Below are 24066 nucleotides of genomic sequence, written 5' to 3'. Positions count from 1 at the left end.
GATCAGAAGCCATAGCACATTTACACTGGTGGTGTTACATAGCACACTTACACTGGTGGTGTTACATTCTTGGAAGTACGTCCTAATTGCATATTTGATAACTTACGACTTAGTTACATTAAATAAAACTTTAAGATACACTAATGAATTAGCAGTACTCAACAGTTTTCTTAACTACACTTTAGCTGTGTAGTTTGTATTGCAAAAATAGTGTACAGTCATAGTTTTTGTACTGTTGTGCTCCAATTGTTGCACTGTTAACATGCATTATGAAAATGGTTGTAGCTGCTCCGTGCTCCCTAGTGAAACACGCAGGTGGAATATGGTTATAAAGTGGCAAGAAATAGTTTGTTCTAAACGTTTTTCAGAAATTTATGCACAGTGGATACACAGTGGAATTTGTAATGTAGTAGATTGATTATCTGGGTGCAATTCATGGATTTGTGGTTCATGTCTTGCACTGGCCACCCCCCATAAGTTAAAAATTATACAGGGTGAGTCAGAAGTTACACCAACTGAAGTTCAAAACAATAGTCTGGTACGATGGAGTTCTTACTGAAGGGAATGTTTGTGTTGGTACAGGGTGACTTTGTAAGAGACGAATAGCATGTCATAACCAGGCAATCATTTTTAAAAATGATGATTTGCAAGAGTTTTGCACCAATTTGTGACTGTTTATGAAACCTGGCTCCATCATTACACACCAAGATTTAAAATGGCTGTCACAACAATGGACAATGGTTTGTGAAAGTGCACCAAAGAAGGCAAAGAGCATGACTTGCACTTTGAATTGGTTCATCATCCACCCTGTTCACCAGACATAGCTCCAAGTTTCTTCTTCCTGTTCCTTGACTTGAAACTGTGGCTAGCTGGAAGGAAATTTTCAGCAAATGAAGTGATAGTTGGAGTCAATGGGTATTTTTCAAAGTCTGACAGAACCTATTTTTCTGATGGGATGAAAAAGCTGGAGGGGCACTGGTCCCAAGTGCATATCCCTCAACTAGACTTGGTCAAGAAATTAGGCGAGTTGCTTTTTTACCTGACTTATCAAACCGGCCCCATACTGTGAATTCCTGAAAAAGACATAAAATTACAGATAAAGGTATAGGGTCAGATGATTGGAATGGGGAGAAGGTGAAGAACTTTTAAGTTCTAAAATCCACCAATGAGTTAAACAGATATTTAGGGATAGCTGGATATTACAATTGGTGTTTCCCAAAGTTCACTAAGATTGCATGTTGACTACATAAACCGTTGAAGACCTGAGTGCCATACGAAGAGAGAGATCAGCAACGAGCTCCATTAGAAGAACTAAGAGAAATATTTGTAAATATTCCCACATTGAGCTAACCAGATTTCAGGCAACCATTTAAGTGAGCACGGATGCCAATGGAGCCACAGTGAGAACAGTTATATCACTAGCGACGACAAGCATTGATTTTTTAATCGCCTATGCTTCACTGTCATTCAACAGGGCAAAAAGGAGCTATTCTGTAACAGAGTTAAATGTGTTTAGAGATCGTATGGGCTACAAATCAGTTTAGACCGTATGTCTATTGGAAACGCTTTGCCATAGTAACAGGTCACAAGCCAATGACATGGAGTTTTTGTGTCCAAGATCCATCATACTGATTACTGATATGGGGTTGGGGCTAGAGGTATAATTTTATGGCATTGTGCACAAACCCAGAAAGCTCCAGGTAAATGCAGGTGCATTAAAGCAATTGTGATCTTATGATGTAGAGGACATATGTAAAAGTACAGGAAACATAAGAGTGGTTACGGAAAATGAAAACCAGGAAGAAGAAAATGACGAAAAAAGGGAACTAAGAAAAAAGCAGAAAAAATGAAGGAAATGCATGATAATATATTGGGTGGACATCAAGGCAAGCACAGAAATTGAAACTGAATAAAGTGTTGTAAGCAGTGGAGACGGATGAAGATAATTGTGGAAGACATTATTAGGAAGTGTGACGAGTTTCACAGAAGAGCAAAACAAAGATGTCTCTAGTAGTTACAGACAGTGACAACAGCAATAAAAAAATATAATGTGGACACAGTATGTCCGTTGCACACAACAACAGCTGGAAATCTATGATCCTGACATTCCAAGATGACTGGAGTAAATTAACAGTGTTTTTGTTGTCGACGTCTTCGTCTTCCTATTCTTCAGTCCAGAGACTGGTTTGATGCAGCTCTCCATGCTACACTGCAAGCTGCTTCATCTCCCAGTACTTACTGCAACCTACATCCTTCTGAATCTGCCTTGTGTATTCATCGCTGTTCTCCCTCTACGATTTCTAACCTCTAATACTAACATGTCCTGCCAACCGATCCCTTCTTCTAGTCAAGTTGTGCCACAAATTTCTATTCTCCCCAATTCTTTTCAATAGCTGCTCATTAGTTATGTGATCTACCCGTCTTATCTTCAGCATTCTTCTGTAGCACCACATTTCGAAAGCTTCTATTCTCTTCCTGTCCAAACTATTTATCGTCCATGTTTCACTTCCATACATGGCTACACTCCATACAAATACTTTCAGAAAAGACTTCCTAACACTTAAATCTATACTCGATGTTAACAAATTTCTCTTTTCATGAACACCTTCCTTGCCATTGACAGTCTACATTTTATATCCTCTCTACTTCGACCATCATCAGTTATTTTGCTCCCCAAATAGCAAAACTCCTTTACTACTTTAAGTGTCTCATTTCCTAATCTAATTCCGCCAGCATCACCCGAGTTAATTCGACTACATTCCATTATCCTTGTTTTGCTTTTGTTGATGTTTATCTTATACCCTCCCTTCAAGACACTGTCCATTCCATTCAACTGCTCTTCCAAGTCCTTTGCTGTCTCTGACAGAATTACAATGTCATCGGCGAACCTTAAAGTTTTTATTTCTTCTCCATGGATTTTACTGAATTTTTCTTTTGTTTCCTTTACTGCTTGCTCAATACACAGGCTGAGTAACATCAGGGAGAGGCTACAACCCTGTCTCACTCCTTTCCCAACCACTGCTTCCCTGTCATGCCCCTCGACTCTTGTAATTGCCATCTGGTTTCTGTACAAATTGTAAATAGCCTTTTGCCCCCTGTATTTGACCCCTGCCACCTTCAGAATTTCAAAGAGAGTATTCCAAGACAACATTGTCAAAAGCTCTCCGTAAGTCTACAAATGCTAGGAACGTAGGTTTGCCTTACCTTAATCTATCTTCTAAGGTAAGTCATAGGGTCAGTATTGCCTCACGTGTTCCAAAATTTCTACGGAATCCAAACTGATCTTCCCAGAGGTCGGCTTCAACCAGTTTTTCCATTCATCTGTATTTTGCAGCTGTGACTTATTAAACTGATAGCTTGGTAATTTTCACATCTGTCAATACCTGCTTTCTTTGGAATTGGAATTGTTATATTTTTCTTGAAGTCTGAGGGCATTTCGCCTGTTTCATACATCATGCTCACCAGATGCTAGAGTTTTGTCAGGGCTGGCTCTCCCAAGGCTATCAGTAGTTCTAATGGGATGTTGTCTACTCCTGGGGCCTTGTTCCAACTTAGGTCTTTCAGTGCTCTGTCAAACTCTTCACGTAGTATCATATCTCCCATTTCATCTTCATCTACACCCTCTTCCATTTCCATAATATTGTCCTCAAGTACATCGCCCTTGTATAGATCCTCTATTTACTCCTTCCACTTTTCTGCTTTCCCGTCTTTGCTTAGAACTGGGTTTCCATCTGAGCTCTTGATATTCATACAAGTGGTCCTCTTTTCTCCAAAGGTCTCTAATTTTCCTGTAAGCAGTATCTATTTTACCCCCTAGTGATATATGCCTCTACATCCTTACATTTGTCCTCTAGCCATCCCTGCTTAGCCATTTTGCACTTCCTGTCGATCTCATTTTCGAGACATTTGTATTCCTTTTTGCCTTCTTCATTTACTGCATTTTTATATCTTCCGTTATCACCAATTAAATTCAATATATCTTCTGTTACCCAAAGCTTTCCACTAGTCCTCCTCTTTTTACCTGCTTGATTCTCTGCTGCCTTCACTATTTCATCTCTCAAAGCTACCCATTCTTCTACTGATTTCTTTCCCCCGTCTTGTCAATCGTTCCCTAATGCTCTCTGAGACTCTCCCTAACCTTTGGTTCTTTCAGTTTATACAGGTCCCATCTCCTTAAATGACCCGTAATTAACAGCAGCAGCGCCAATCTAAAAACAGGACACCAGACAGTGGCAGAGAAATTTGCATAAGAAATTGTGTTGAGGAACAGAATTACGGCAGTACTGTTGACCGACAAGAGATTAAATTGTTTTAAGCAAAGTATTCAAGGGGGTATGTGAATTATAAAGGATCCTGAAGATCCACACCACAGCATTTCACCTGTAGACAGATGGGGCTCTCTAGAGAACATACAGGACACTGGTGAAATATTTACATATTATAAAAGAGGGCTATAGTAACTGTAATCAGTAGGTACATACAGTATTTTAGTATTTAATTCAACACCACATGGAGTGCACATCATTTGAATTAATGTTTGGAAGAAAAGTGAACATACCAGTTATCCTACAGGAGGAGGAGGAGGAGGACAGGACTGTTAGGCATATGATGATGATCATGTACATCAGTTGTGAAATTAGAATGCGAGAAACGCACTGGATAGCATGAGAGAAGATAAAAGTAGTGAAGGAAATTGATAAGACACTACGTCAAGACAGAGAATCCAAGAATATTTAGAAAACGAGATAAATTTCTTTTGTATGTTGAGACTGTAAGCAGAGGTAATTCTAAGAAATTAGACGCAAAATTTTGAGGACCCTATGAAGCAGTTACAGAGACCTGCCCAACATGACACTTAAAATATGCCTACAAATAAGCAGTACAAGGAAACTGACTGAAGTCTTATTAACGGCAAGAAAAGTCAGGAGAAGGTAGCAGAATGAAGGTTTTTTTTTAAAAAAAAAAAAAAAAAAAAAAAAAAAAAAAAAAAAAAAAAAAAAAAAAAAAAAAAAACCTTACCTCGTAGGCATTGGTCCTGCTATGAGGAGGATTGAATCACATGAAGGTGCAGTGGAGATACGAAAGATAGAAGACTCACCTGGAATTAATTACCGTCATCAGGGCAAGATAGAGAAACGAAGAATACTGCGAAGAAATTTATGTCTGAACCTGTGAATGCTTGACAAGAAAAACTACAGAGCAATCTGAGTAGGAAACAAGGCCATCCAACATTGCAGAGAAAGATTAAGCAAATTAAATATTTGTAGGGCAGAATGTAAACTAAGTAATGATACTGACAGAAAAAGCCAGACTGTAACAAACTGAACACTCAGTTCAGCAATTACCCACATACTGTTCCAGATCCAGAACAATATTTTCAAGTTCATGGGCAAAATCAGTGAAACACTATTTGGAACTCTGGGTTGGGTTGTTTGGGGAAGGATACCAGACAGCGAGGTCATCAGTCTCATCGGATTAGAGAAGGATGGGGAAGGAAGTCGGCCGTGCCCTTTCAGAGGAACCATCCCGGCATTTGTCTGGAGTGATTTAGGGAAATCACTTGGAACTCTGGACGAAGCAGATGTTTCATATTGTAAAATTCACAACATCGAAACGAAATCAAGACCTGAGAGTTCGCTGAAACAATCAAACAAACAAGTTGCCACAGTCTTAAACACTGGGCTGAATCGCATGGCAGATTATATCACAACTAATGAAAAAATACTAAAGAATGATATTCACTAAGGATGACATAGCACTACAGAGAGAGAGAGAGAGAGAGAGAGAGAGAGAGAGAGAGAGAGAAAGCCATGATCATCGTCATCAATGAACAGATCATACAATTAGCCTCACTATTTAAAGAATTAAGTAGCTAGTAAGTGCCATTATGCACGAACAAAAAGGAATCCTAGCACCATGTATCTTGAGTCCTCTATGTAAGACGATCTCAGAAATGTAAAACTCCCTGTACCTTTATCAGAATCATATGGATACATGGTTTTAAAAATAGTAGATTTAGATGTCTTTGTGATGGATAACGTATTAGGATATGTCATTAGCATTCCATAGTAGGAAACAAGGAGTACAATTTATGCACAATGCTACAACTCCATACCAAAACAAGAGATGATACATCTATATACAGCCAGAGAAAGAATATTAACTGTTAGACAAATCTATGGAATTCTACGCTCGGTTCCCAATAGACCAATTGAAATGCAAAGAAATTGTTAAGAGAACACAAGATATATGAACAGACCTTTGTAATACTATCCATGACCGTACAGGACGAGTATGAAGTCTAATAATTGCGAAGTAGGTGTATTTAAAAGAATTGCGCCCAAAAGTTAATTACCTTAGAGAAAAGTCTGTGGATACACCTTAGATATAACGAATGGCTGTACAGGGTGTCTACGTGGACAAAAAAAAATTCCCGGATTTTTCCTGGATTTCCCAGTTAAAAACACAATTTCTCCCGGATGAAATTACGTATAAAGCGGGTGAAAATACATGCGTGTTAAGTAACAGTATGCTTTCCCTCGGAGCTGTAAAACCTATCAGTCCTTTGAATCGTGAAGGTCTTATACCGGTGGAGGACGTCCCAGCACTTTAGGAAACGAAATCCAGGAAAAACAATGTGTTTGGAAATTTGTTTTATGCGAGACAATATGCACAGAGTTAATTTTCGTATTGCGAAAGTATATACACAAATTCCACAAATTACAGCATGGTAGCTTCCGAAACTCTAAAATAGAGATTGCGTTGAGCGATGCACTTTTGTCAGCCAGTCATAGCTCATGTCACGTGATCTCGCTAGCGAATGACGGCAGTTATTCAGAGCACGAGGCCTACGAGAAAGACAGGCCACGGCGTGTACATTACGAAGGTAGGCCGAGCTCGCTCAACTCAGCAAAGTGCATTTCTACAGCGGTTAACTCTTAAGCAGATGTGTATGTACGAACGAGAATTGCATCGTCTATTGGCATCCACTGTTATTAGTCCTACAATGATAGGAAGTCCGTAGGCCTACTAACAGGCTCTAATTTGGCAATTAAAATCGTGCCAAAATGATTATCAGTTGCGTAGAAAAGTCGAGGTTTTCTGGCATGAAAAGACTTGTGACATTACTCAGTAACACATTATGCACATTTTTTTAAGGTCAATTACACGTTTTGCCATCGATCGCATAATTTTTTATCTATGTAAGGACAACATTAAATATGAAAACTAACTTGAAGCTCGGTATTTTTTTAGCGTGTGCTACACGTTAAGTCATATCAAATACAAATGTGCCGGTAAAATTTTAAATAGTGGCATAAATGACTTATCTTCTGGGCCCAACACTTTTCAAATGGTTGATCCTCAAAGTGTTACGTTTTGAATGAGAGTTATAAGACCCTGTGATTTAAGAAATTCACTGCACGTAACATAAATCATCTTGCGTGGAAATTTCCTTTGAAAGTAATGCATCTCAAGCCACTAATTGTAATATTTACTGGTGATTTGTTAGAAATGTAAACAATTGTGAGGTCACGCACATTGAATGCACGTTAGTTGTTACGGACGTACTGCATAATCTTCGACCTAAAGCCTTTGACACTTTACGGTGGCGGCAAACTGGTCTGTGCATTGTGTAAATTACCCATTTTCTATGCAACTAAACTTTTATTTTGGTGTTATTCCCTGATTTGTGTTTCATTGCTGCAGTATTATTCAGCAGTAATGGATTAAAGTTCTTTGTCAGAGTATCAGATCTTACACGTCAAACCTACAAAAGAATGAGATTTTCACTCTGCAGCGGAGTGTGCGCCGACATGAAACTTCCTGGCTGATTAAAACTGTGTGCCCGACCGAGACTCTAACTCGGGACCTATGCCTGGCAGAAGTAAAGCTGTGAGTACCGGGCGTGAGTCGTGGTTCGGTAGCTCAGATGGTAGAGCACTTGCCCGCGAAAGGCATAGGTCCCGAGTTCGAGTCTCGGTCGGGCACACAGTTTTAATCTGCCAGGAAGTTTCAAACCTACAAAACTTTAACTGAAATCTAAAACAATGAAAGATCCCGGAATTCTAAGAAATTCCGGGGTTTTTCCGGGATTTGTCCCGGATGAAAAAATTCCCGTGTTTTTCCCGGATCTCCCGGGCCGTATACACCCTGTTGTACATAAGCCAGTATGAAGAACGTATGACCATTTTTTGTCAGGAACAGGCCTCCAGCAGTATTTATTCGCAAAGAATGGATTTTTAATATTCCATACAAACTGCAAATGTTATGGATCACAGGTGTATATCCAGCCGAATACAATAATACAAACCAGTGCTACTAGAAGGGACATTGTGAGGAAGTTTTACAGTGGAAATTGATTGTTGTGAAGGTAAACGTAAACATACCAGAGACAGTGGTTGTGAATGTTAAATGTGTGTGTGTGTGTGTGTGTGTGTGTGTGTGTGTGTGTGTGTGTGTGTGTGTTTCGGAAAAAGGCCTTTTAGCTGAAAGCTTATCTGTTTAACTATCTTTTTGTTTCCTCTGAGTCTTACGACTAGATAAAATCATCTTAGTTTTCAAGCTGCGTCAATCGCAATAAAATTCCCAAGCTTTCGAAGGCTAGCTCTACCATCGTCGTCAGGAGTAAAACGACTGACTGTCGAGGCTAGTACTATTTCCCGCTTACATACTTACAATTATGGCCACTGGCTCCAATCAGAGTGGACTGAACCGATGCATGCGCAGAAGGTGAGTTGGACACCTCACAGCAGCTCTGGCCCTCTGCAGGACTGAGTGATATCAGGTGGTGTGAGGGGTTGGTGCCATGTTTGAAACCGCTGCTCCCACATACCTACAAGTGTTAAACATCTGTTTTTGCCTCCTTTTGACATCCAAAGATGTACCACGCCCTACTCAGTGCGTAGCCCTTGTCTCTGGTGAAATTGTTGCTGTTCATTCTAATCTCAGCCACCTCTTTTATAACGGAGTCCCATTATGTTGATGCATGAACAGCTGTGCGAACTGTCCGACCTATAGAGATACTGCCGCACTCACAAGGCACACCATACTGCTACGTCTTCTTTCACAGGGTGCAACATATCTCTTATCTTGGGGTCTGGCCAGAACAGTGGTCTCAATCCATGTCTCTGCAAAACACGTCCTAGTTTGCTGCTTGTTACCCCACAGTATGGCAGGAAAGCCGCTGGGTTTGATGCTAGGATGGACACCATTCATGTCATCCATGAACTGCTCCAGTGTATTTTCACTATGAGGTCGTATCAGGAAGGTGTCATTGATGTACCTAAGGAAGCAAGACAGTTGCAACACTGCAGAGTTCAGAGCCTGCTCCTCAAACTGCTCCATGAAGAATTCACTTATAAAAGAGGTGTCCGAGATTAGAACGAACAGCAACAATTTCAACAGAGGCAAGGGCTACAAACTGAGTAGGGCGTGTGGCAGGCTTTGGATGTCAAAGGAAGCAATGGTGGATGCTAAATACTTGTAGGGAGGCGGGAGTGGCAGTTTCAAACATGGTGCCTTCCCGTTGCACCACCTGACGTCACTTGGTCCCGTGGCAGGCCAGAGCTGCGATGAGCTGCCCAACTCTGTTTCCACTCACGGGTCGCTTCAGCCCTCTTTTATTGGTACCAGTGGCCGTAATGATAGGTATATAAGCAGGAATTAGTGCCAGCCCAGCCATTCAGTAGTTTTACTCCTGACGACAAAGGCAGAGCTTGCCATCGAAAGCTCGACAGTTTTAATGGAATTGACTCAGCTTGAAAACTGAGAAGATTTTATCTTTTTGTTGTCCCTATTTGTGACTCAGCACCTCAGATGTATGGTGAGTAGCGATCTATCCTTTTCTTAATATTGTCATTACTCCATCCTGGAGTTTCCAGCGTTAAACTCTAAAGTCTGCAATTTGTAAGTTGGTTGTTACACTTGGCAGGAAGTTTATGCAGTACAATTCACAACAAGACCACTCTTAAATACAGGTAGCCTATTGTCAAAAATGACAAGTTATGAATGTGTGCACTATGTTTTGACTATTATCATTTGAATGTGTGCAAAATTTGAAGTACTGCATGTTAAAGAGTTAAAAACAAGTGGAGTCATGTGTGGTAAGTGTTGGAATCCACATTTCAACATATTTGTGATGCTGAGATAGAGAAATTATATCAATTGACATGAAATGGTCATTAAGAAACACAAAAGTATATACAGTATACAGGGCAGATATTATTTTTATTACTGTACTTTAATTAAACATTCTTACCTTTGTGAAGTTGTCATTGAACAAAGAGTATTCAAGTGGAGCAGCATTTGGGGCTGCAACAGAAACCTGCTGTGTTTCTGGAGATGGCGGCTGAGCTTGTTGGTGCTGTGCTTGTGTCAACTGCTGTTGCACAATCTGGTGTTGTTGCTGTTGGTGGTGTTGGTGTTGTGCCTGCTGCTGTTGCTGGTTGTGGTGGTGGTGATGGTGGTGGTGGTGGTGATGCTGCTGCTGCTGCGGCTGCTGCTGAGATGACTGTTGTTGCAATGATTGTTGCTGCTGCTGTTGTACATGGTGATGCTGCTGTTGCTGGTGGTGGTGTTGCTGTTGGTGGTGATGGTGCTGCTGCTGATGTTGCTGCTGCTGTTGGTGCTGTTGTTGCTGTTGCTGCTGCTGATGTTGCTGGTGCTGCTGCTGATGTTGTTGTTGTTGTTGTTGTTGCTGCTGCTGCTGCTGCTGTTGGTGGTGGTGGGGCTGCTGCTGCTGCTGCTGCTGCTGAGGCTGAGAAATTACCTGCTGCTGATGTATCTGTGACTGCTGCGGAGTCGCTGGAGGTGGGGGCGGTGGAGGTGCTAGTGAAGTCTGCTGCTGACCACTCTGTGTCAAGTTTTGTTGCTGTTGACACTGTTGTGACATCTGCTGCTGCTGCTGCTGTGGTGGTGACTGTTGTACTGACACTGCTTGCTGTGGCTGTGGTGTACCAACACGTGCAGTAACTGTTGTTGAGGCCACTGTCACCTGAGACTGACTAGCAGCAGGTGCCGCCACTGAAGCACTGGTTGCTGGTGTGGTTGCTGATGGAAATGGTGCCTTACCAGGTGTGATCTGAAAACCACCCGGTTGTGGAACTCCAGGTACTTGTGAGCTGGAAGCTGAAGTTGTGGTGTTCGTGTTGGTGGCAGTGGTAGTGGTGGTGGTACTGGTGCTGGTGGTTGTGGTGGCAGTAGTAGTGGCAGTAGTAGTAGTCAGCGTCGTCGATGTTGCTGTTGTTGACTGCTGAGTGGAAGGCCTATGATGCTTTGGAGAAGCAGCTTGCTGCTGCTGCTGTTGGTGGTGATGGTGGTGCTGTTGCTGCTGCAACAATATAGAAGTTTGGCTTGCTGCTGGTAATGAAGTAGGCTGAGATACCACCCGAGATAACTTTGTTGAACTTGGAAGTCCTCCAGGAACCTGCAGTGGTGGTGCCTCTGTTAGTTTTGCTGCAAATGTCGGTGGTGTACTGCTACTAGCTGCTTTTGATGTGCGGCCTGATGTCATGATGGCTGAGGTATATGACATTGTAGTTTTTGTATTTGAAGCTGCAGCCATCTGAGCTGCAGCAGCAGCTGCAGCCGCAGCTGCACGTTTCTCTGCTGCAAAAAGATTTAAAAATTACATTTATTACATTTCATCGGATCTAACATTCACTACTTTTGAAATATTTGACTACAGTATAAAGAAGATAAAGGGAAACAGAAATGGACATTACGCAACAGTCTGATAACCATTCAGAAATTTCCTTTCACTATTAATTTCCAATCAAGCCTCCCCTAGCCCGACCCCCAACCCATATCTTACAAATAAAGTCAGTTTCCTTCTCTCTCAATTGAAAAATAAAGGAAGAGTGAATTTAAATGAAATGATATTGGGACTATGCTAAGCTACTGATCAATATGGAAATCTAACGCCTATACTGAGGTAAGGGATATACGTATATGCTGCACCAGATAATTTGAATGCCATACTTGACATATTCTAATTTTAACTGTGTCTACTGTTGGGTTTAATGATAAATGCTGATTCAATCTGACTTGTTTTCAATGTCAGTTTAAAATCTCTTAAGTTCCCAACCAACTCATCTGTCACAGCCCAAGATCATCAGTTCAAGGACGCAAATAAGAGATTTTATATATATACACACACACACACACACACACACACACACACACACACACACACACACACACATTCCATGTAGGAAAAATATATCTAAAAACAAAGATGATGTGACTTACCAAATGAAAGCGCTGGCAGGTCGATAGACACACCAACAAACACAAACACACACACAAAATTCAAGCTTTCGCAACCAACGTTTGCTTCATCAGGAAAGAGGGAAGGAGAGGGAAAGACGAAAGGATGTGGGTTTTAAGGGAGAGGGTAAGGAGTATACCCATATCATTTATTTGAACCCAACAATTACGTTTGTTATTGTCACTGTTGTATTTCAAAATCTTTTCTGCCGTCTTATTTTCTCTCTCTGTTTTTGCCACTAGTTTCACTTTGTATTCACCTTCTCCTTTTTACCGTAATCTACTATACAATTTTATCCCTCTTATATATACTCAATATCGCTGCTATAAAATCCACCGTTTCTAGTTCACAAACAGTTCCTTTCACCTATTAAACAACCATTTCGGCTGGTTTTAATAACTTTTGCTTTATTTCCAGTTCCGTTTTTCCCACATCACTGATCATTTTTAGCCACTTCCCACAGGTTTTAACGTCATTATTTCTTTGTCAGACAATTGTTAGCCTCATTTTCATAATCTGCCACCACAAAACCACTCCTTTTACTACATTTACACGCAGTTTTTTCGAAATTTTCCTGAATTTCTCCACCCTTTAACGTGTTTTGGCGGCAACACAACCACCTAACCTTTGTGCACATCGTTGTCGAAAAACCCAAGTTCACCACAGGATCAACATAGCCCAGCTTTAACCAACACTTTTTCGCCTTTTTTCACACCAGATCTCCAGTTGCTTTCTAGTTCCACCTTTATCTCTCCCCATATATTTTTATTTTCATATTCATTTCAGCCTCATGTTACACTTTCCACCTTCTAATACCATGTCACCCTCACAACACCCCTACAACGACCCCATTAAGTTTTAGATTCCCTCCGCAAACATGCCTTCGCCCTAGCCAGGTTATGCTCCCATATTTTATTTTCTCAGGCTTGTCTGACATTTGGCATTACCCCCAAAGGCCTCACACTTAAAGTTCCCATCTCTGGCTGCAACCCTTCTTTCCATCAGTCCCTATACCAATTCCAAACTGAACAATCCATTGCCCTCACCCACCTAATCCTTCACCTACACATCAACTCAGCCAATGAACACACCCGTCAACTCCTATCCTTAATAAAAGTCCACAGTCTTTCCTCTCCCACATCCACACCGGCTGTTCAGAGCATCCTCCTACAGGCCAACCGCAAATTAGAAAAGCATGCCACTCTCCACCTCAAAAAACTATTCAATCTCCTGCTTTCCCACCTCCGGAAAGGCAACGCACTCACCCTTCACAACCTTTCCAACAAACCTCAACCTCCTCTCATTGCACACAAACCCAGTCTCTCCCATCTACTCAATCTCCCACTTCTAGCTCCACTCCCTCCAAAACCTCAAAATTCCAATCAACACAATCTGGAACCACAACACCCTAATTCAGTAGTTAACCTTTCCGCCAAACCTCTCTCCCAATCTGAAACCTCTGTCCTATCCAAAGGCCTCACCTTCAGCCCCACTCCCAGATTCAACCAAACAGCCCTTGTCAAAAATTTACTGTCCTACACTCTTATTCTCTGCTGGAAATATCACTTTGCCACGAAGAAAAATGATCCTAATCCTACTCCTAATGATCCAAATCCCCAAGACACTATCCCAATTGAACCCTGCCTGGAACAGTTCCGTCCTCCGTCACAGCGGGACCCACCTCCTCTTCCTCAAAATCACCCTCTCCAAACCTTACAGGAATTTCTCACTTCCAGCCTTGCCTCTCAATCCTTCTTAAAAAACCTTAATCCCACTCCCAACATCACCACTGCTGAAGCCCAGGCTATCCGTGATCTGAAGGCTGACCAATCCATCGTCATTCTTCCGGCGGACAAGGGTTCCACGACCGTGGTACTTGATCGTCGGGAGTATGCGGCTGAGGGACTGCACCAGCTTTCAGACAAAACTACATACAAAGTTTGCCAAGGTAATCCCATTCCTGATGTCAAGGCGGAGCTTCGAGGAATCCTCAGAACCTTAGGCCCCCTACAAAACCTTTCACCTGACTCCATCAACCTCCTGACCCCATCAACACCCCGCACCCCTACCTTCTACCTTCTTCCTAAAATTCACAAATCCAATCATCCCGGCCGCTCCATTGTAGCTAGTTACCAAGCCCCCACAGAATGTATCTCTGCCTACGTAGATCAACACCTTCAACCCATTACACGCAGTCTCCCATCCTTCATCAAAGACAACAACCACTTCCTCGAACGCCTGGAATCCTTACCCAATCTGTTACCCCCAGAAACCATCCTTGTAACCATTGATGCCACTTCCTTATACACAAATATTCCGCACGTCCAGGGCCTCGCCGCGATGGAGCACTTCCTTTCACGCCGATCACCTGCCACCATACCTAAAACCTCTTTCCTCATTACCTTAGCCAGCTTCATCCTGATCCACAACTTCTTCACTTTTGAAGGCCAGACATACCAACAATTAAAGGGAACAGCCATGGGTACCAGGATGGCCCCCTCGTATGCCAACCCATTCATGGGTCACTTAGAGGAAGCCTTCTTGGTTACCCAGGCCTGCCAACCCAAAGTTTGATACAGATTTATTGATGACATCTTCATGATCTAGACTCACAGTGAAGAACAACTCCAGAATTTCCTCTCCAACCTCAACTCCTTTGGTTCCATCAGATTCACCTGGTCCTACTCCAAATCCCATGCCACTTTCCTTGACGTTGACCTCCATCTGTCCAATGGCCAGCTTCACACGTCCATCCACATCAAACCCACCAACAAGCAACAGAACCTCCATTATGCCACCCATTCCACATCAAACGGTCCCTTCCCTACAGCCTAGGTCTTCGTGGCAAACGAATCTGCTCCAGTCCGGAATCCCTGAACCATTACACCAATAACCTGAAAACAGCTTTCGCATCCCACAACTACCCTCCCGACCTGGTACAGAAGCAAATAACCAGAGCCACTTCCTCATCCCCTCAAGCCCAGAACCTCCCACAGAAAAACCACAAAAGTGCCCCACTTGTGACAGGATATTTTCCTAGACTGGATCAGACTCTGAATGTCGCTTTCCAGCAGGGATATGACTTCCTCAAATCCTGCCCTGAAATGAGATCCATCCTTCATGAAATCGTCCCCACTCCACCAAGAGTGTCTTTCTGCCGTCCACCTAACCTTCCTAACCTCTTAGTTCATCCCTATGAAATCCCCAAACCACCTTCCCTACCCTCTGGCTCCCACCCTTGTAACCTGTCCCATGCACCCTCCCACCACCACCTACTCCAGTCCTGTAGCCCGGAAGGTGTACACAATCAAAGGCAGAGCCACGTGTGAAAGCACCCACGTGATTTACCAACTGAGCTGCCTACACTGTGAAGCTTTCTATGTGGGAATGACCAGCAACAAACTGTCCATTCGCATGAATGGACACAGGCAGACAGTGTTTGTTGGTAATGAGGATCACCCTGTGGCTAAACATGCCTTGGTGCACGGCCAGCACATCTTGGCACAGTGTTACACCGCCTGGGTTATCTGGATACTTCGCACTAACACCAACCTGTCAAAACTCCGGAGATGGGAACTTGCCCTTCAGTATATCCTCTCTTTTCGTTATCCGCCAGGCCACAACCTCCGCTAATTTCAAGTTGCCGCCGCTCATACCTCACCTGTCTTTCAACAACATCTTTGCCTCTGTACTTCTACCTCGACTGACATCTCTGCCGAAACTCTTTGCCTTTACAAATGTCTGCTTGTGTCTGTGTATGTGCGGTTGGATATGGGTGTGCGCGCGGGTGTATACCTGTCCTTTTTACCCCTAAGGTACGTCTTTCTGCTCCCGGGATTGGAAATGACTCCTTACCCTCTCCCTTAAAACCCACATTCTTTTGTCTTTCCCTCTCCTTCCCTCTTTCCTGATGAAGCAACCGTTGGTTGCAGAAGCTTGAATTTTGTGTGTATGTTTGTGTGTGTATCGATCTGCCAGCACTTTCGTTTGGTAAGTCACATCATCGCGAGCACATTGAACACTGCATTATGTGAACAAGTTTAACACTAGGCTCATTTTATTTTCTTAAAATGCAACAAAATGCTAGTCAGTATTTGAATTACACTCATTCTTAAAAAATTTAACTAGTCCAGTTTACGTAGTTCCTATCAATGCACCTTGATTGGTGCTTGTATAGAAAAACATTTTTTTTTTTTATGTTCACTTTCAAGGAGACCACTATTGTGGTCACATGACCTGAGAAATTACATAGCATAGTACCCCAGAAACAAAAAGACAAAAATATGACACGTCGGGTAACTAGGAGACAAAAACACGTACATAAGTGCAAAATGTAAGCCCTTATACATGATTTCTCTCAGAAGAGACACACTGCTGTCTGAAATTGGCATATTCATCATTTATTCATAATTTTATTTCTTTTATTTGTGTTGACAATGCTGTGCTAGGAGTGTCGTGCTTTGGTTTGAGTTTCTTTAAGGGTTGGTGCAATGCAGTGAACACAAATACACTGTTACTTCAGTTTTACATTTCCAGAATTAATATTTTCCTGCTGTTTACATTGTTTTATTCGTTCCTTCAAATTTTCTATGCTCGTAAAGTCAATCTGCATCTACTTGCATACTTCCATAATTATAAATTTCTCATTATTTACACTTTAAAACAATGTTCAGGGAGAGAAACAAAACAAAAAGCTGCATAACTGACATAGAAGGATGCTGGCAAGGCATTTGTCTGTCAAGTAATGTTTACAAATATACAGAGTTAACTGTCTTATGCCGTAACATTGCCATTGTAACAATAACTATATAGTATGTAGCACTGCTCATAGTGATTGAATGAGCTGTGCTAAATTTCAGTGTTAGATCGAACAGGTGGAAACTCAGCAATGCTAAAGTAGTGCTACGAAAGCACCTCACAAAACTAACTCGGCTCAGTGACATGAGAGGTAACTGTGGCAGTTGTAGGAATTACAATGCATTTACGTATCCCAATGGCTTTAAAAATGCTACACACTATTACATGGGCTCAACAAAGGTTTTTCTGAATTATTTTTGGCATTATTAAATCTCACAGACTGTGTTGCACTGAAGAGAGAATTTTTGATTTTTATAATGGACCCTGTACCTGCTGCAACATGGCGTGGAGCTGTCCCTCTTGTTACTGGAGGAGGAAATGATCCACTTAATTTTGAAGCTGATGCTGACCGCAAAGAAGTGAACAGTGGTACCGGTGCACCTACAACTGTAAAACAAAAACAACAAAATATCAAATAAGAAGGAAAAACTATACACAAGCTATATAGTTGGACTCCATAGTGTCAATAGTGCACAATACTAACTGAAAATATTATTTGCACTGGAACTGCATCGTCACAATTAGCTGAGCAATCAAGAGTTATTTGGTGCTTCACTTACCTACAGAAAAACTCATTCAAAATCCATGACAGATTTTCATAACATATGATAAGAATGCGTGTTTAATGTCTATGCACATTATTAAAAATTCTCAGAACAAACTGCAATTTACCTCAGTTGATTAACATTCCTTTCCTATTACTAACACTCGTTGTCAATGTCTTTAGCATAAAACAGATGTAATTAGGAAGGGATCTTAATTGCAACACAAGAAGTTCAATTTGTTCGTACTTTGTTGCACACTTTTCCTTGTACCCCTTTTCCTTGGTCGCTGTATTTCAAAATATGAGCACTGTGTCGCAGTTATTGCAGAGTAATTGCTGTGGCAATCTATTCGATTTCAGTGTTTTCATTTTATTACTGAAGAAAGTCAACACATGCACACTACTGTATTTGCCTGAGTATAAGATGCCTTTGATTATAAGTTGACCCCCCCATTTTTTCCTCATATTCTGACTAATCAAAATTACAAACTGTGTTACTGACAAAGTATCTGCCTGAAAAGTTAACACTATAGCTATTCTAAATGTACGTCATTTATTGACTGTCTACATTTTGATAACATAAGGATAGCAGACCGTTTTAGTTTCTACATGTTTCACTTACTAACCTACTCATCTGTGGTATCATTATTTTTAGCCACCACCACCACAGCATGGCTGTGAAATTTACATCTTTACTGTCACAAATCTTTGACTGTTTCTTCTGAATATGCTGTGATTTTTGAGATGTTGGTTACCGTGGTACCTGAGAACACAGCTGTTTTTATCTGAATACATATCAGGTTTCGCTTCTAAACCAACATGAGAATGTTACAATGTATGCTGCTTTCAAACATATCATCTGCCTCCTGATTTCTCATTGTCCATGTACAAACAAGCTGACACACCCCCTCTCATTCCTGTCACATCATGGTGACCACTGACAACATTGTTGTAAGAAACTCTTCCGTATGCCATTGGCTTCCATCTTTGTCTGCATAAATGAATACTCTTGTTAAGAATTAATATAATTTTAAAGTAATTTCAGTTCTGGCCTCAAAACTGCAGTTTAAATTTGGCAGATGTTCCTAAAAAGCTAAAGTATGTGGTATGGATTCCCACGGTTGGCAACACAACGTAATTTGTTACCCTCTCACTAACCCCCTCCCAGCTATCATCCAATTCTTAGCCAAGCTGGTAAAGAAAATGAAGTACAGTAAACCTTGCTTTTATGTTCCTGGAATTACTGTTTTCCCACTATTTACGACATTCTTCTCACTCCCATAAAATTTCCTCTGTTCATAATGTTAATTTGCACCTGATTTTACATCAATATATTTACAATTCTCTCACGATTTACACTTTATGAAAAAAATGTTTGTCAAGAAAAAAGTGACATAAAATGGTACTGGCATGATGTTGACCATCAAGTAGTGTTTACAAGCATTATGGGGAATGGTTTCCTGACAACAAGATGTTCTACTAAACGGATTTGGAGTAATAAACACACAAAAGTTAGTGCATTTTGTCGTTTCGCCACTTGTAGCACTAGCTAACACCTTCACTCCCTTTCTTTTGCTCAAATGTTTCTAGTTTAAACACAGCGCCAATTAACATAGTTTTTCATGCTGAACAATCCATGTTTTGAGAATTTATTCTTGTTGCTATATGCAGTATTTACATATGTATTTTTTGTGATGCATAAACAATGTAAGTGGTAGTTTGTGCCTGTGTAGTTTTCTACATAACTGAGGCGGCACAGTACCTGATAACCTCAAAAAGATAACTACAGTGCAAGAGACGTAGAGCACCACATATGCTAACAGCACATAAAATACTCGTGTAAATATTTGCACTTAACAACAAGATAAAATTCTCGAAACACGCTCAACTATACATGAAAAAAAAAAAAAAAAAATCATAACTGGTGCAATGTTTCATTATTTAAATAATAAATAACAGCTGCAGGCTTTCCAAAACAATTGATTATGACGTATAACACTGAGTCAAAAGTTTCTACTTCTGAGACAGTTTTCATTTTCCATTACATCTGCAGTTTTTATTAGATAACAAGTCTTTATTAGATAATAACAAGTCCTTGAGAAGTATTTTGATGCCTATTACGTATAAATACATAAAGTGCGAAAATACAAGGGGGGGGGGGGGGGGTTTCATACATGTAACTTTCACAGCTTACAACACTGTCTCGCACATTTTTCCATTTTCCCCACATTTTACACCATTTTTCTGAAGTCCCTTGAAAAGTGTAAAACTGGGGTTCAACTACCTCTAATCATGCACCTTCTAAAGTAGCATCCCATGATCAATCTAACTTCGTACACCCTTACATCACGCCTGTTACCAACAACCTATCCTATTATACACTTGCTTTTTTTTTTTTAGTTACACAGGGGGAAACACTTCTTGGAGGAATATCCTCCTTTTCCATAAGCATCCCGAACTCTATCTCTGCCAGTGGCCGTGCTCCACGTGTCACTTTCAGCTTCTTTTGTTTAATTACTTATAACCTGATCGACTGTGACAGAATAACAATACTTGTAACACACATTCAAATCAGAGTTTCCTTTCGTTTGTGGTACTTTAATATGTGAAGAACATTTTTCTGAAAGCGATGACTTAATGCCTTCTCCTACAGTAGCTGCCTTCGGCATTATTCAGAACATTAATTTGCCACATAATTATTTGAAGAAGAATCATGATCTCGCATAATGCCTGACAACTGGTCTGCATGGAAACTTGATGTAAAATCATTTCTGTTGTTGACTGTGGTGAAATTATAAAGAACAAAATTGTTTCAGCTAGGAGTTCGCTACTCAAAAGTTGTTACTGTATGACAAAATTGTGACAGTGCTTCCATGCAAATAGCAGACTGATCATTGTTTCATGGATGGAATATGAGCACACGTCTCTCAATGCAATTGTTTCATACTTATGATATGGCAAAAGTTTACCCTTTCAGATCCAATAACACATGTGAGGAAAAACATCTGATGGATCAAGTGAGAATCACTCGAATATGCATTAATGAGCCAAAACATTATGACCACTGGCTTAATGGCATGTTGGTCCACCTTGGGCATAAAATACAGCAGCTATTTTCTGTGGCATGGATATGGCAAGCCACTGATGTGTTTTTGGAGGTGTGTGGTACGAGTTGTCTCTGCAAAGATCATGCAGTCCCTGTGTGTTACAAGCCTCTGATCTACGAGGCACAGAGCTGGTGTATGATAGCGTCCCAGATGTGTTCAATGAGGTTCCGGTCAGATCAATCTGGTGGCCAAGACAACATGAATTTGCTATCATGCTCCTTAAGCCCCTGTAGCACAATTATAGCCCTGTGACATGGATAGTTACCTGGCTGGATGGTGCCACCACTGTTTGGGAAGACACCAAGCATTAACAGATGCAGGTAATCCTCAATAATCTTCATACAGCCCATAACTGTGGTAGGTGCCTTCGATTACTATCACAGGTCCAATGGAAGCCTAAGTGACTGTCCCCTTTAGTGTGGAACTTTCCCAACAGTCTGTGTCCTTGGTCTGATGCAGCATGTTTCAAGCAGATGTTCACCTGGATGACAACATATCCGGACACGACCATCAAATTTGTGATCCTGAACTCAGATCAAATCTCTATGATCTTGTGACCACTATAATCATAACAGACCATGTCTATGGATCAGCAAGGGAATATGTGCAGGTTATCTGCTGTGAAGACCAAAGTTTATCAATATGCACTGAATTGTGTGGCTCCGGAACACTTGTGCATGCACCGAATCTGCTAAAGATTTCTGTTTATCCCGATTTCCGAAGTGGATAAGCCTCCCAACTTCCACATCCTGTGATGCAGTATGGACGTCCAACATCTTTGCACCTACTTGAGGTTTCACCATCCTTCAAACACTTACCACATATGTTCATTACAGAACCAAATGACAACACACTTGCTCCCAGGCACTAGGCCATCAATCCACCCTTCATCAAAGTCACTTATGCCAATGGATTTCCCCACTTGCAGCTGAAATTCTTGCTAGAATGATTCCTCATTCATCGACACTACTCATACATATACTTTCCTTACCGCATCACAAGCCTGCAACACCGCCATGTGTAATTTGAACTCACAGTGCACGTTATGTTTTGGCTCATTAGCGTATACAGAAAATATTTGATTGATAGAGAGAACAAGAACTTTTCTGGACTTTGTTTCTTTTCTCCAAGTTGTAGCGATGTCTTAGATAATGGAGGAATTAAATGGTTGCTGTAGGGTAGTACACTAGGAAACAGAAAATAATTGGATGGACGCAGGTCAGGTGTACATCTCTCAACTTCTAATACAAACAAACCAGACACCTGAACATCCATCATAGTTAATCAGATGCAACAAGTTAGCTGCAAAAAAGGCAATATCCAGGTGCAAATTACCAATGTCAGAATACTTATCAGTTATGAATTCAGCAAAACTGGCTTACTAAGGCTTGTCCAATATGACTTAAATCTTCTTTCTTCTCTCAATTTACGAGACACTGAATAAAACAAATAATGTGCGATTGCCAACATGGAGAAAGCTATCTAATGATATTAAGTAGCTTTGTGTGTCAAATTCACTACTCATTCCCACTCAAATAGCTTCTCATTTCACACTTTGCAGCCAAGATTATATTGTACCAGGTCTTCCAAGGTAAGAAAAACCTAAAGTGATTACAGAGAAATTGAAGCTAACCAAGGCAGTAGCCAAAATGAAATAATGCTTGCAGACTATCCCCCATGAACCTCTCTGGGGACACCCCCTTGAAATAGCACTGTCCATATAGGTGGAGAGGCTTGTGCATTCACATGAATGCTGAGGGATTACGTGTGTTTCACAACAACCTGTCATCCCACATTCATTCCTTGTTCTTTCCCAACTCCTCAGTACACAACCCAAAGCGATCCATGCTGAGGGGTGTGTGGCACATGGGAAGATGTGTTGTGAACAGAGCCTCAGGGATGCCGGGTGACCTCCATGAGTAATTAGCCTCGCACCGCATGGGGTTTCTGTAGTCTAGACCAATTAGATCCCCAATTCTCATGGGAACCAAATGGACACGAAAGAAAATAGCAAACTGAGAGGCAAGTTGGGACATCAGAAACCCAAACACCGGGGCTGGAACCAATGGAAAACATCCCCTCAGCTGAACAGGGGGACAGACCTGTTCAAGAAGTGTGAATGGTTACTAAGAAGTTGGATCAGATTAAGATCAAAGACTTGTCTGGGGCTCAGAGGAGGAAACTTCTTAGAGAACAAATATTAAGCAAGGAAAGGAGTGGCTTCCTAAACAAAAGTGGAGGGAACTAAAAGGGCTTCAGCCCAAGGCCTCCAAGAAAAGACTGTCCCAGTGTGAAGGGGGTGTACAAACCCCTTTTTCATTGAGGGCAGGCAGTAAGAGAACAAGGGAGGAATCAAAGACTCCCACTTCTCAGGATAAGCGTATCCAGAGAAAGCTGAGGCACAAAATAGGGAAACAGACCTATAGTACTGGAGTCTCGGTTTTTATGATGGTGGTTATCCAGCAAGGCTATCAACTGGTCAAGATCATCTTGCAGCAGGAGCAGCTCATGCAGATGGCTCTCTCTGTGAAGATTGGGGGGGGGGGGGGGGGGCGAGACATATGCTGGTCCAGGACCCAAATTCAGGGAGTCTTTCTAGATCACAGTGCTCATATCTTTGTCCGTGAGGGGCTGGGTACAGTGGACTGGCTTAAGGAAAAGGTGCCCCCAATATCACAGTGGGAGGATGTGAAGCCGCTGGTAGAGACAGCAGCTGAGCTCTTCAAGATGACAAACATATTAATCTGGGTGCCAAAACTCCTTAAGGATACCTCTCCAGAGACTCTGATTGAGAAAATAGGGTCTCAAAACCCCAAAGTCTCAACAAAGGATTGGAAGGTAATCAACAGGAAGGTTGCACCAAATCGCCAAACCCTCGTGGTGGAAGTCAGAGAGAAGTCCCTGAAGGCAATGTGGGAGCAGGACCTGAGACTATTCTTGGGGTTCTTGCCAGTTGCCGTCAGGGTAATCAAAGACATCAGAACTGACAAAGGCGGCAAGATGGAGACTGAATGTGCTGCAGATAAATCTGCAACACAGTAAAGGGGCCACTGCTGCCCTGAGTCATCTTCTGGGAAAACAAGAAGTGGACGTACCTCGATTCAGGAACCCAATTTGTATAAAGGCGGTGTATTGGGCCTCGGCGGCACTGTAAGCTGGTTTATGCTAGAAATATAAGAAACTCCAGAATGTACATTTATGTGAAAAATGGAATTCCCTTCATGCCGATGGCGGACTTCTGTTTTAGGGACTTAGTGACCATCAGGATGTGACAATGTGAGGAAGATATC

General features: G+C 41.6%; 1 protein-coding gene across 1 annotated transcript in view; it reads right to left on the bottom strand.

Annotated features, from left to right (window-relative positions):
* The window catches only part of LOC126483780 (ankyrin repeat domain-containing protein 17), a 263557-nt gene that overhangs the window by 21141 nt on the left and 218350 nt on the right, over positions 1-24066 (bottom strand). Inside the window, exons 37-38 of the mRNA XM_050106941.1 lie at positions 17396-17512; positions 10259-11607 (exon numbers count right to left, since the gene is read on the bottom strand). Of these exons, the coding sequence (XP_049962898.1) occupies positions 10259-11607; positions 17396-17512 (1466 nt within the window). The remainder of the gene's footprint in view (positions 1-10258; positions 11608-17395; positions 17513-24066) is intronic.

The sequence above is a fragment of the Schistocerca serialis genome, chromosome 1, assembly GCF_023864345.2.
Source record: "Schistocerca serialis cubense isolate TAMUIC-IGC-003099 chromosome 1, iqSchSeri2.2, whole genome shotgun sequence".
Lineage (NCBI taxonomy): Eukaryota > Metazoa > Arthropoda > Insecta > Orthoptera > Acrididae > Schistocerca > Schistocerca serialis.
This window is presented reverse-complemented; position numbering and strand designations above follow the sequence as displayed.